The sequence below is a fragment of the Ischnura elegans genome, chromosome 5 (assembly GCF_921293095.1).
Source record: "Ischnura elegans chromosome 5, ioIscEleg1.1, whole genome shotgun sequence".
NCBI lineage: Eukaryota > Metazoa > Arthropoda > Insecta > Odonata > Coenagrionidae > Ischnura > Ischnura elegans.
This window is the reverse complement of record NC_060250.1, coordinates 31,901,902-31,916,134: the sequence shown is the minus strand read 5'-3', so window position 1 is coordinate 31,916,134 and position 14,233 is coordinate 31,901,902. Positions and strand designations below refer to the sequence as shown.

At 37.7% G+C, this 14,233-nt stretch overlaps 1 protein-coding gene across 2 annotated transcripts; it reads left to right on the top strand.

The window, feature by feature from the left end:
* Positions 1-696: 696 nt before the first annotated feature.
* LOC124158654 (LETM1 domain-containing protein 1) lies at positions 697-13,582 on the top strand. Of its 2 annotated transcripts, none has more exons than XM_046533862.1 (6): positions 697-787; positions 1,369-1,501; positions 1,600-1,950; positions 2,022-2,310; positions 3,573-3,716; positions 12,907-13,582. In XM_046533862.1, exons 2-6 carry the CDS (start codon positions 1,422-1,424, stop codon positions 13,081-13,083), a joined length of 1,041 nt encoding a protein of 346 aa, XP_046389818.1. In that variant the 5' UTR covers positions 697-787; positions 1,369-1,421; the 3' UTR covers positions 13,084-13,582. The 2 variants fall into 2 exon arrangements, with proteins under 2 accessions (XP_046389818.1, XP_046389817.1); XM_046533861.1 differs by lacking the exon at positions 697-787 and adding an exon at positions 1,154-1,216.
* The last annotated feature ends 651 nt before the right edge of the window (positions 13,583-14,233 follow it).

The following is a 14,233-nucleotide window of genomic DNA, read 5'->3' as shown; positions in this document are numbered from 1 at the left end:
TTTGTCCTCTTGGCAACAGTTGACTATGAAGGAGCAAAGTCCCCTAGTGTATTCTGGAAATCGGCATGAATGTCCTTTGCTTTCATACCTATTTCTACGAAGTACTTAATCACTGCATGAATCTCGATTTTTTCCATCTTCGCAAATCACTATGCAGGAGCAACAAAAAAGTCACGTCACCGACATAGTTCTTTTCCAAGAGCATTGACGGGGCAGGTGTCTGCAGCGAACAGTCCTATGGATATCACGTGAAAAGTTCGTTGCACTAGCTCTGACAACTCGTGGTGATTCCGAGAACTTTTCAAACCACCCTCGTATTTCCATACTCTCCTCAGGTTTGGGGAGCGCCGAAAGTACCTATTCACTCGAGTGTTTGGCAGCCCTCCTGGGGGTAATGAGGGCCTGGAGCAAACTTCATTCGTGAACCCCTGACCGCCAGGAATTTTGTTCAGGGGGTCCAAAATTAGGGAGAAAATTTTTAAAAACAGGGTACTAAGTAGAGGGTTTTAAACTAATTTTAGCACTTTTCATAATCAAAATACTCCATTTATCAAATAAATCTTTTGTAAATTCATGATTTTTAAATGTTTTGTTTTCTTTTATGAAGCATAAAGTAATTGTGTTTTTATATTTCGGGGGGAGGGGGAGTCCGTACCATCTCCCCTGGCAACGCCACTAGCCCCTGACTGGGTGGCTCTGGAATTATGTGCTGAGCCTACATATCTTTAGAAGTGTATTTGGAGCAAAGCAAATTGTAGTTGAGCCTTGGGAACTATGCAGATGTGGAGTGAGTATCTCATAATTTTGAAAAATTTTACTTAAAATTCGATGCATCCAATGAGTAGTATTTTTTCTTTCCGATTTATGAGCTAAAAATAAGTTTGACAAGTTTCCACGAGCATGGTGTAATGACCATAGTAGCAAGTTCTACCGAAAAAATACAAAATCAATAGGTGTGATTCGATCAAAGTTAACGTAGGGTTTTAGAGGTAAAAATCATGTACTAAATTCAAATAATTGGGTTCATAAAATAAGTCTTCGAAAGTTCTTGTTCGAAGGAAAATAATATTTAGGGCATGCTAAAATTAGATTTTAAATTCCTGCCTTTTGCTAGATTGAGGCCATCTATAGGGTTTTTGCGTAAGCTTGGTAAGTGAAATATAAACAAATGAGTTTAATAAAGCGCAACAAGCGCAATGAGCAGCGGCAAAACAAGGTGAAATCAACTTCGTGTTTTACGTGTTTCTCGCGATTTGCAAATCATGTGTGTTTGACGCATGAGACACTTTAGTTAGAAATTTGTGAATATTAATTTTGTTAATAAATATGAATTCCATTTGTTGCTGACATATATTCGCCGAGGAATAGGTCCAGTCGTTCAAATGTGTTTATCCTGGGTTCAAATCATGGGAAAATAAATAATGGAAAAACTGCTGTCTCTTTGTCGGCACCCGGTGCCGCTGGTTCCAGTGCTGAATCGTGTCACTCTTGTCTCTCAAAGGTAAAGTGGAAAGTGAGGTTATCGCTGGCATGTTTTGTTGATCCTAGATGATGATAGATATGTTTGACATTATGCAATATGAATCTTTCGTTGAACAGATTTTCTCATTCTACTGAGCAACAAAGTGGGATTGTCCGAAAAGCAAGGAAGTACCTGCTAAATCGTTTCGCTCAATTTGTCAAAGGATATGAGAAGTTTCTGGAGAAAAACTTCCCATCTGCAGCCAATGTTTACAGAGTGTTTCTATTTGGAACTCGGGATTTCTACAAGGACATGCGACAATATCTGTCGTTGGCTAGATCCGTGCGTTCTAAAGGCAAAGGTGTTAAATTCTTAAATCGCAAGGAACTAGAGATCTATTATAGAATGCCTGGGGAAATGATTCGAGTGGCGCCTGTTTTGCTAATGTCAACGTTACCCTTTGCAAACTATGTGGTGTTTCCTCTAGCGTGAGTATTTCTCGTTAGCCATTACATCAACAACTGTTTATGAATATTCAATATTTCTTTTCTAATTGTAGGTACATGTATCCAAAAACTCTGTTATCTTCCCATTTCTGGACTCTGCAGCAGAAAACAGAATTTGCCATAATTGATCTACGTAAACGACTTTTCAACAATAGACCCGTATTCCGATGCTTACAAGAAAGGTTGAGAAGCATCAAAGGGCAAGAACTGTTTCAGGATTGGGCCCGAATACTCTCCCTGCTAGGAAGCGGTGTCCATCCAGAAGTGGAGGAAGTAATAAAATGTACTCCGTTGTTTGAAGGGGAGCCGTACCATATTTCGACTATTTATAATAATCATGTGGTGAGAGCTTATGCTTATGTCTTGAAGTGTTGTTTTTACTCATATACTTAATCTCACTAATAGTAATCATACGCCCTTTTGGATCCTCATGGTACCCTAATCCCTATGTCCTCTGTGCTGATTGGGTTATAAATCTTTCCCAGTATTTTTGTGTAGCAGGTATAATTTGCATTTTGTGCTCTTTGAATTGTAGAAAACTTTTTTTTCCTCTTTATGGGGCATCTCTTCTGAATTCAATGCAAAGAAAGAATTATTAATGTGTAGGAAGTATAAATATTCAAATTATGTTAAATATTTTTCTGAAATTCTGTGCATATTTTCTGTATAGTTTCTCTCAGCCTTCATCAGACTCGGGTGAATTTTTTTATGAAATATATTAAGAAACCAATCTCGAGATAGAGAATTCACTGTGAAATATTAGATAAACATTATTCATTCACAAGCATTACATTTCTTCCTCATCATCAATCCACTTTGTGGGAGAAATATTTCTGGTGTATCTTGCTTCATTCTCTTGATTCACGCTGTTTCATGCAGGAATAAAAAAAAAGATTCCTGGTGTAATTCTCCTTCGAAGTATAAATTTATATAGTTCAATACACTGCAAGCATTTTAAAATATGTAATATGAGGTGAGGTGAGCTGTGGTTGTTGACTGATGTTGCCGTTAGGTCTCCATTGGCGTGCAGGGGATATAGAGGAGTGCTAGACGACTGGATGAGTAGACAGCCAGTATACTGATTGGAGGAGACAGCTAGGTGATGACTGTCTGGCAAACACTGCAAGCATGCTGTGCGGCTAGACCGAGTGAAACAGGTGTTTGGCCGCTCATGCTCAATGGTCCATAGCAGTTGATGTGCGATCGCTTAAACTTCTTGACATCCTCAGACACTATCCTTGTAACCAAAGTTAGCTCAAATGTATAATTTTAATTTAAGGCTTTCCTGTTGGTGATTATTCCTTGATGAAGTAAACAGGGACTCAATTATTTATTCCTCATTACTCAATTAATCAAAAGAGTATTAAATGTTTTAATTTTGACTACGAATGAAATTCCTTGTATCCTGTTTACAATCTTGTGAAAGAAACTTGGCTGTGATCTGGGATATTGCCCTCTGTAAGACTTCTAATTTTTAGCAATATGTGATTGTTTTTATGATAGATTGTCAGCAACATAACCTTAATGCTAATGCAATAAATTCATATTTTCTTGATCAGTTTGTTATTTTAAAGTTTATTCTTATGAAAAATTATCATTCATAGAACGGTCTGCTACGAATGCATGGCATGCATATGGGTTTCTCACGTCGAAGGCGCCTTGAAGACAGAGCTCTCATAATCCACGAAATGGACCTTGCAATGGCCAGGGAAGGTATTAGCGGCATGGCTCTTGATGAACTTAAGTGGGTAAGTGTAATTAATGTAATGGATATTGGAATATGGTCTTCAAAGGGTTATCTTTATGTGTGAAAAATGAGTTAATTGGAAATCTCTCCGATATGGAAAAATCTGTTGGTCTTAGCTGATGCAAAATACTTTCGCATGTAATTCACCCTATGTTCAGCAGAAACTGCGTAATGTGGAAATGCAAACATTTCTGACCACTTTACCCTGGATTAAGTGGAATTCCAAGAGCAAATAATGTCCACAGTATTTACCTTTTGAGTAGAAAATTGTTAAATTTATACAATTTGATCTATTTTAGTCAATTTTTAAAAAGAGACTGCGATAATGAGTTTCGCTTCAACAAAGGGTGTAGAGACATGATAGTAATGTATTCTACTGTTTACAGCATTCGATGTTGGACATTTTGACCAACTTCTTCCAAAAAAAGGGTATAACTCTTATTTTTGTAGTACCTACATAACAGGTATGAGATGTGGCCATAATCATGTACAAAACAGAATGCATGCTATGGAAAATGGGAGCTAATTTAAGATCACAACCATTGATGGGACACTAGTACATAAACTGGCTTCTTGGTCAAGAAGACCAAGCCTGTCATTGTAGTCAGTCTCAATGGGCTGCAGAGGCTTAGTTATTTCAGTGAAAGAGAAAGGAGAATGCTTATTGATAGTGTATCCTTGTCGCCAGAAAAGTGGGTTCAAAAAGTCTTTGTCTGTAACATCATACAATTTTTCCTTCCAAAACCTTTTTTATTTCTTTACAAATACAATTTCTTTCCTTTGTTCAATGACACTTCTTGTGCTCTACCTCTCCATGGTACAGAGCTACTTACAGATGAAGTTGAAACACTCGTGGTGGCTTTGATACTCTTCAATTTCATGCCACCCCCTACTTCACTGGCACAAATCTTATCTGCCAATTTCAACTCCTGTTTGAGCACCTGACATTGATTTCCCCACTCTGACATTTTCATGGTGGCAGCAGCTTGCTTTTCTCTTTTATTTTTGACCTCCAATATATAGCTATAATTTTTGGTAATAAAAGACTTCTAAACACAATTGCTTACGACAGCCTCCCAAATTTAAGTGTCGCTTCCACAACTGTGCCGGTTACCAAGACTGTAAGATATCTAGGACTCACGCTCACCTGCAATCTATCATGGGATCATCATATGCTTGAAGTATGTGATAAAGGGAATAAGGCTCTTTATTTATTGAAACTACAAAAGAAAAATCTCCCTATTTCCACGAGAATTGTGCTTGTCACACGTGTTATCTTCCCCATTATTGATTACTGTATACTAGTCTATAATGACTTACCTTGTGTATTTGAAATGTGTCTGCAACTGTTAATTAACTCCTGTGTTAGATTTATGTTTGATTTACGTAGATATGAACATTAGTCCAAATTCTACACTGATCTGAATCGGTTACCTCTTCACAGCCGAAGGGATAATATCCTGGGATCTTTTCTGTTCTCCTTATTCCAAAAACAGACTCCTGCATACCTGTACGAATTATTCATCCCCCGCAAAAAAGTTACTGGAATTTCCACTTCCCGTGTTTCTGACCTTCAAATTCCTCAAGCCCGCACCAATACATATTTCAAATCTTTTCATCCAACTGCGTCTAGATTCTGGAACTCTCTTATGCCAAATATAAAGATGTCACAATCACTTCAGTCATTTAAAAGAAGGCTGTACTCCTATTTGAAGTCTGGGGGCCTATGCCTGAGTTTTCACTCGCATGCGAGTGAGTGGTAACTAAGGGGTCACGTGGCCTTTTCTCGAACTACGAGTGAAATTGGTATGCTCTAGTCAGGGGAGTGAGCTCGTACGTACGAAATTTCTCTCCCTCACTGAAACCCGGTGAAAACCTTTTTCGAAGTACGAGAAATCAACAAACATGGCGATGGCAATATTGCGACTGCAAGTATTAGAAGATCTAGAAGAGGAAGAGCAAAAGATACGACGAGTTCCTCGTGAAATACAGGAACGTAAGTCGCCCTTTAATTTAGACAATTCCAAATTTATTAAATTATATCGTCTAACCAAAAAGATGACCACGGAACTTATCGTAAGTGTAACTCCGTATTTGAGAGCTCCTTCGCGATCGTCAGCTCTAACTATCGAAATAAAGGTTATGATCATTTATTAATGCTACTTTTGCCAAATTGACGGATTATGCTTAAATATTTGCTAGTAATAATACTAGTTTTGACAGCTAAATAGACAAATAAGTTAAGTGAATGTGATATAACACCGCCATGAAGAAAGAAAAAATATTTCCTAATAATTTACTATATTGGTCCTTGTAGTGCCAGGGAAATGGGAATTAAGTGATATAGAATAAATGTTTTTCAAATTTTTTATTTTTCATTTGAGATAATATCTTTCAGCTACATTTATCAATCTCCCTCCAAGCCTTTCAATTTCTTCCACCTTATTCCTTTCCAACTACACCCTTTCCTCCTCCAACTCCATCTTCCTCCTTTTTATTGCTACTTTCTCTTCTTCAAAGACCCCTCTCTTCTGCCAACATCCTTCTCTCCTCCAGTACCATCTTCTCTCTCTCCACCTCGACCAACTGTCCGCTGCCATCTTCGTTGCTGCTTGCGTTCTTGAATCTGGGTTGTAAACAAATAGCAATTACTTCCATTGAATTGATAATTAACAACAGATAGCATGGTGTTAAGTAAATCAGTTTCTTGTAATTTGAATGTTAATTGCTACTGGTATTTTTCATAGATATTTTAGTGGGTACACATTGGTAAATTCAATCACCACAAATTATATATGATGTATTTCGACCAAAAGTCACATTTAGGGAAGGCAAATTAATGCATTATCCATGGTTTTTAATGATAAATGAAATTGGATACTGCTTTATGCACACTTCTTTTCAAGTTACACAATTGATCTGGGAGGATGAATAAACCAAGATGAATTTAAATTACAATAATTTTAAGGGGTAATCCAAATTTTGCTGTTGACTTACATGTTAAAAAGTAAATATAGTTGAACATATACCATCAAGTTTAAGTGTTCTCATGTAAACATTGTCGCTGAAAACAACAAAATCAGCTTCCAAATCCATCATCATACAGGTTTTCAAATAATTGTAATTACTTTGAAGTCATATACTCATTAAACTCACACTTCACTCATTTAGCATTAACACTGTTTCTCAGTCATCAAAGTTTTGCTTCTGGAAATAATTATGCCACTTACGGCAACACAGAATAGATATAACGATCGGCCTTCTTAAGGTTTTTCGTTTATTTGTGATTGAACAAACCAATTTGTATTGCTTTCTACTTAGGCAATAATCGCATCAAAACTAGAAATGTCAACAATAATAACCGCATGCACACATCTCCTCCCACTACTTAAATTCGGTATTATAAATTCAGCATAACTGAAAATAAATAAAATTGATAGCTGTGACTGTGGACCTAATTCTTTTTAGATAATCATAAGCTCACCCCTAAGCGAAAGGTATTAATTACAGCTCATATGAAAACGCACGTAAAAAACCTTAATGATACAAAATTACATCATCACACACTTAAGAAGATCGTCATACAATCCCACATCCTATACTACGAGCCGTTTGTTTACTTTGAGAATAATCGCGTTCTACTACAGATATCTACAACAAGAACGTCATGTACTCACCTTCCGTCACTCTTTCCACGATTCGCGTACTCCACACGCATTCAGCTTCATCGCTACTTCCTCCCACTGTCAGCAGCATCCTTGTGGGGTAGAAAACTTTCCCTTGGCAAGATCTTTATTCGCTGAAATAGGACATTGGAGACATTAATATCAACATTAATGCGGTAACTTATTTTCTAGGCAAGGCACACCATGTTAATTACCTTCAATGAACTCCAGTAGCATTTCCTTCTGCTCCTCATTAACTTTGGACATGGCTGGTTCACTTCCAAAATGCCCTTGGTGAATGTGTAAATGAATTTGGCGTACTCGTAAAGCGTCATTAGCAACGCAGTTGTTGAATTCCCGGGTAAAATCATTCATACAGAAAGGTGGGCGATGATTGGTTGCACGCTGTCCGGAAGCCCTATCCTACCGCCCCTACCATTACCCTCCCGGCGTTGCCACGTCTTGAAACAAGAATCTCCCCTCCCCCCCAGCTTGTTGACACGTTGCCATAAACAAATCATTTCTCCCTCGCACCACTCTCCTCGAAGATGATTCGGGCATACCGAATTCCGCCTTGAACGCTCGTAGTGCGAGATCGGTCGTGCGAGTGCATTCGCATACGAGATATTTCGAACGGACTCGGGCATAGGCCCCCTGGGGCTTAATTCAGTCTCCTCAACTCATTAGAGTTATCATCTTAAAGTTGTGATGTTATCAAAACTCTCTACATAAATGTGTATATGTATGTGTGTGTTCATTACTGTCTAAGTTAAAACATATTTTTGTGTTATTAGTATTTAATATTCTACATTTTTTGCATAAATATCAACTACTTATTAGCCTAGCAATAATCTCCATAATACCTTATTTTTGTCAAAATGCCTTTTATTAATAGTAGAACATTTCCTGTATTTTCTATTTTTTGCTCTCATAGGTTTTACCTAGAGCATAATAAAAATATTCTATTCTATTCTATTCCAATCGGTCAGCTGCTTTACTGTCTTCGTTCTGATGGTTGGATGAATTTTCTGGCATCTTCATTGTGTCCTTCTTTTGGCCTTTCTCCACGGCTTGTAATTCATCTCTTCTCCTTGCAGCTCTGCACCGTATTTATCCAATGCTTTTCTTTTTAATATGATTTACATTTTTCAATTAATCCTGCGGCTATATTTTCCAAAACGTATACACCACGATCACTATCATTCTGTACTACTGCCACATTCCCAAATACTTGACCGAAATCTTCATTTACTTCTACTTCTGCGATAAGAAGATAACAATTGCGTACTTCTAAAGCTTTCTGTATCCTTGCAGTTCATCCCATATTCATGTGTGGAGCAACATAATTTTGAGCCGCTACATCAATTGTTGCACCTGTATCTCGTAGGATCTTGATTGGATATCCATTTATCATTCATTTTGTCAAGTATTTTCCAAGCACCTTTTCATTATTTTCCTACAATAAAAAAAGCAAGAAATTCATTATCCTTTGTTTTCTTCGTAGGGCAATTTGCAATAAAATGTTGAGTGGAACCACTCTCCTAGCACTTGGGTTGAAACCTTTTTTCAAAATTATATCCTCAAAACTAAGGTTTAGATGTTTTTCCATACCCAATTGATGCCTTTCTTCATCAGAATTTAAAGAAACAGTCTTTGGCTTTGTGAACTGAATCATTTTATTTTGTTGATCCTTAATGTAATGATCTGTGGTTTTCTGTCCCATGCTTTCTCTAATCGCATCAAAACTATCCAATTTCTCAGCCAACACATTAGGATCCTTGAAATTTAGCCACTCATCTAATAGGTGATCTCTCAACTCTATAGTTACTTTTCTTTTAGTTTGATCAGTCATCAGTCCTCTTTAACTCCTCAAAAGAATTCACATTCATGCCTTCAATCCATCCTTGGAAACAATTAGTTAATTTGTATACCACATATCTCCATGCTGCACCATTTTTTTTAGACTGTTCGTAAAATAACTGAAAATTTCTGAACTCAATTTGTATTTCTTAAGCAGTAAATTTTTCACGAAACATAACTATCAGCTTTTTCTCTTGGTTCTCGAGATATAATGTCATTGGTTTCGTTTGGTGGTAACCCCATCAAATATAATGCTAATTGATGTTCCAGGATACCCACTCTAACAGCCTGTCTTTCTAGATTCTCTAGGTATTTTGGCAATATTATCTGAGCAATATTAGCTGACTACTGTTTTCCCTGTGAGAATCAAATTTATCTATATGGCAAATTAAATCTATTTTTGGCAATATTATCTGAGCGTTTTCCTTTTCCAAGTCATCACACTCACGGGTAGCAAGGTTTTTGGGTTGACCTCCGCATCGTTTCATTCTCATGATGGCGTTGTAGCTGGCGTCTTCAGGTTCGAAGTGTTTGATGCAGGTTTTTGCCAGTCTTATATAGGCCTAGACCAATCAGAATGCACCTAGCTCAAACCAAGGCCTATATAAGACGGGCAAAAACCTGCATTAAACACTTCGAACCTGAAGACGCCAGCTGCAAAGCCGGCGAAACTGTCGTCATGAAGATGAAACGACGCGAAGGTCAACCCAAAAACCTTGCTACGCATGCTGCACCACCCCGGGAAAGTCTTTATCAACATCACACTCACAGTTTGAGTTGATATGAGAAAATTTTAGTTTCTCCATTTTGATTTATAACTTATGGGCTATGTCGCCGCGTCAATTCTTGGTTGGCCCCAATGTTTCCGGACCGATGCTGGTTGCTTTTTCAAGGGATTGTCCCTTGAAAAAGTGACGAGCATCGGTCGGGAAACGTTGGGGCCACCGAAGAATTAACGCGGCGACATAGCCCAAAAGTTTTTAATCATAATGACGCGAGCACCCGTGAAAGTTTTAACGAAGAATTTCTCCATTTATTGGAAAACTCTGTTTTTCAACATCTTCTCATTCTAATCTTCTCTCTGCTGCCTCCTGTTCCCGTTCTAATCTTCTCTCTTCTATAAAAAACTTCACCATCTTCTTAACAAATTCCTCATCATAATCTTAACTTTTTACTATAGCTTATATACATTCAACAGCTCTAGCTTCCCTCCCCAGGTCAGCTCCTACTTCATACTCGATTTTACACAATATCTTTTTCGGGGCTCAGGCTAAATACATCATTAATGTTTTAAAATTAATCTCCAAAGCAACTCACTAGTATGTAGTGTGGAAGTCTGAAAACAGCACCCAGTATGCTATACCACACGGCAAAAAAGGTACTCACCTATTCTCAGTAAGACTTCTGTAAGACTTCTCAGTATGGCTTCTCTCACAACAATCCTCTCTCATCACGCAAAAACCCCTTGGCAACCTTCCATCCCTCTTCATTACACATAAGCATCAAATCAATAGAAGTATTTATTCAACATAAAAATAAGTATCAAATATTGCAATGGACATTTCTCTAAATACTATCATAGAGCATTTCAGAAGTGACTGAAAGCCCTTTCTTTTATTCTTTCCTGACTAGTGATCGCTTATAAGTACTCATGGAACTCATTAGAATAATTCCTAAACATGTGCTAGATAACAGGGATGAAAGGGGGTTCTTTTGTAGCTGCCAACTGTTCTCTCTATTTTTGTTAATCATCATAGTGACTTCATGCTAGAACTTCTTTACAACGAAGATAGTAGGTGGAGGCTTGATGCCTTATTCAAGCAAACAATCAAGTGCTCCCTTCCCACTCCTCCTTAAGCCTGAAATACAGAATACTTGACCTTGCACAAGTCCAAGGAATCTAGCTAGTACTGAATTTTCTGTATTTTGTGATTTAGAGCTAGCATGCTGGAAATCCTGTATCATCATCTCCTAATTGTGTCACAATTACCATCAAGGTAGTTCCTCATTAGGACTTCTCACACATCCCTTATCATCAGCAGTGCCTCCTCCTTTGTTTCCCTCCATCTATATACTAAAACTTGCAGTGATCAGTGCATCAGTGAGCCATTGTATTTTTCTATGTTATTCCAAGAAATAGTTTTCCCAATCTCATGTGTAATTTATCTCACTCATTCAACCTTCACTCCAAATTATGTGCACCCTCATCAATAGCCTGGATTTACTGTTCACCATTGGCTGTTGTGAATTGCCCTCTTTTCGATTGCTACTCAGTACTTTTCGTTGCCTTTACACCCTCTCTTTTCTCAGAACCCCTTGCAGTTCTTTTTCTTCTTTGCCTCCTACTTTCCAAAATCACACTGCAAAAATGCCAGGTTACTCACAGGGTGTCCAATAACCTTGGAATCTGTGCTGACTGAGTTATTAAATTTTCAAAACTAGGAACCGGCTGTGAAATGTATGTAAATTTTTGTTTTAACTTGTGATTTATTAAAATTATCATTGCAAGGCATCCTTATTTTAAGTTGAATGCAGTTGTAAAGGCAAAGTTGTACGAAAAGAAGTCTCAAATGAGAAATACATTGGTGATGGTTTTCCGGGTTTACACCGCGTTGATACATGTTTTGCGGACGACAGTTTCGGGCGCGTTCCAGCTCCCGTCTTCGGGTCCAAATGATTTGCAGATCTGTGATCCTTATTTATTTACAGCTAGTCAGACGGATGTTGATTTTTAATTCCATTGTTGGAAAAGCCGTTTGAAAGATGAGGATAAAGGATAGCCGTCTTCCCTATTGAAGTTCTTAGGGTGACTCGCTATTTCAATCGCCTCCCTTATCAGCCTAGGGAAATATTTATTTTCCCTGGCGATGATTTTCGATTCCTTGAATAGTATGACGTGCCCAGGTTCCGACCATGCATGCTCTGCAACCGCAGAGCATGCATGGTCGGAACCGAAGACCCGAAGACGGGAGCTGGAACGCGCCCGAAACTGTCGTCCGCAAAACATGTATCAACGCGGTGTAAACCCGGAAAACCATCACCAAATAACTAACCGCGGAAGCCTCCGTAATGAGAAATACATTTTTGTAAGAATGCAAATTTCTATTTTTGGGGATTCAGCGTGCTGAATAGGCTCTATTGCTGCAATTCACCTATGTAGCTCCAATCTTGGTTAGCCTGAGTAAATAAATTATATTTATAATTATCCGACTCCTAGTTAGTTGACCTTTCTCCTGTGACTATACGTGTGCATTATGGTGGAACTTTTAACTGAATTGGAAGCATGAAAGAGTATGCTTCATGAATACTCCCCATTTGTGGACTTCATTGATATACTTTTTTAGTCTGCCATTTTTTCATTTATAACCATTGTTATAACATCCAGTGGGGAGGATGATGAGGGGCCCAAAGCCTCAGAGAAATGAAAAAAATATTTAAAACTATTGTCTAGTTTTGACATGTAATAGGTAACTGCATCTCCTTAAATTTAAATATTTAGTGCCAGAAAGATGTAAAATGTATTTCCAGGCATGCCATTTTTCAAAACTTTTCCCACACCCAATTGCCTGGGGGAGTGGGGGTGGCAACCTCAGTTCATCCCATCCCCCCAAAGCATATTCCTAGTTACGCCACTGATACCAAATGTCTTTCCCTTTTTCAACACAGGCTTGCTTTCTCCGTGGACTGAACCCTATCAACATGAAGACTGAAGATATGGTTGCCTGGCTTACCAAGTGGACAAAAATTTCTATAAAACTTGAAAGTAAAAGTCTTTCTCTTTTGCTTCACTGCCCCATTCTTTTAGCTTACAATCATCCTACCAACTGGGTGTTGATTCATTAAAGATCTTGATGATGCAACTGTTGTTTCCCAAAGATTTTATAAAAAAAACAAAGTTTTTTCTACACATGCTTTAATTTCAAGCAACTCTTTCTCGATCATGCAACTATTTCATTTCCTGCATTGGATTGGCACTTGCTGTCACACCTTATAATTTCTAAATACAGGTGTGTATCTGCAAAAGAAATAACCTCATATTTATAATGCATAATGTTGCTTTAATTACATTTCTCTATTTATCAAGTGTATGGATGCTGTGGAGGTACGTTGCCTTCCAGCAATCATGTAACACATTATGCTTCAAGTTTTAGTCAATTTTAGGTGAATAGTTACACAAAGTGTAGCTTGATAATTTATGTAAGACTTGTTCGTTACATACTTAAGTCCTACTTTAGGCTGTGTTACTGAATTGTTACTTAGTGAGTTTTGTATTATTTAAACATAGCATTATGTGCAATAAGGAAGAGGTATTTATTAAAGCCATTAAAGAATTATCTCTGAATTCTGTTTTTAATGTCAGCTTTTTATTACACTTGAGTAGTATTCAACTCTAGGTCATCTTTTGGGATCATTGTCGGTGGATGTATCATGATGACGATGAGATTTAGTTTGGGTGAATAATATTTTATTGTTTTTAAGAATATGTGTATGCTTTGCTTATCCCATTATTTGATGCACATAACATTAGCAGTCAAAGCGGCAGTCTTCACATTCTAGCTCCTACATCAATGGATTTTTCAAATCAGGTGTCACCACCCCTGTGTGGCTATTGCTTTATTCTTTGGGGAAAAATTAAAGTAGTACATAACAGGGTGGTGCTTCAGGAGTAATCAATACAAATGTACACCACAGGAAGAAAATATGATGGAAGCGATGCTATGGAATTTCTTTGGTACTTTTTTTTGCAAATCCTCTACCACAGTGAAAACCACTGGGCATTGTGTCGTTCTTTTCAGGAAAGGTAATGGTTCACTACTTTTGTCTACTACAGGAGGGCATGCAACCTCATTAACATTGTAGAGGCCTGGGACTACTCTCTCTTCAAGAATTATGGGTTAATCACAGTAGACATTGGTCCGTACCAAAGGGTCGTGGCTCTAAAAATTTTAGAACCTCTTAACTAGACATATTCTGTTGTAATTTTAGTTTTTCA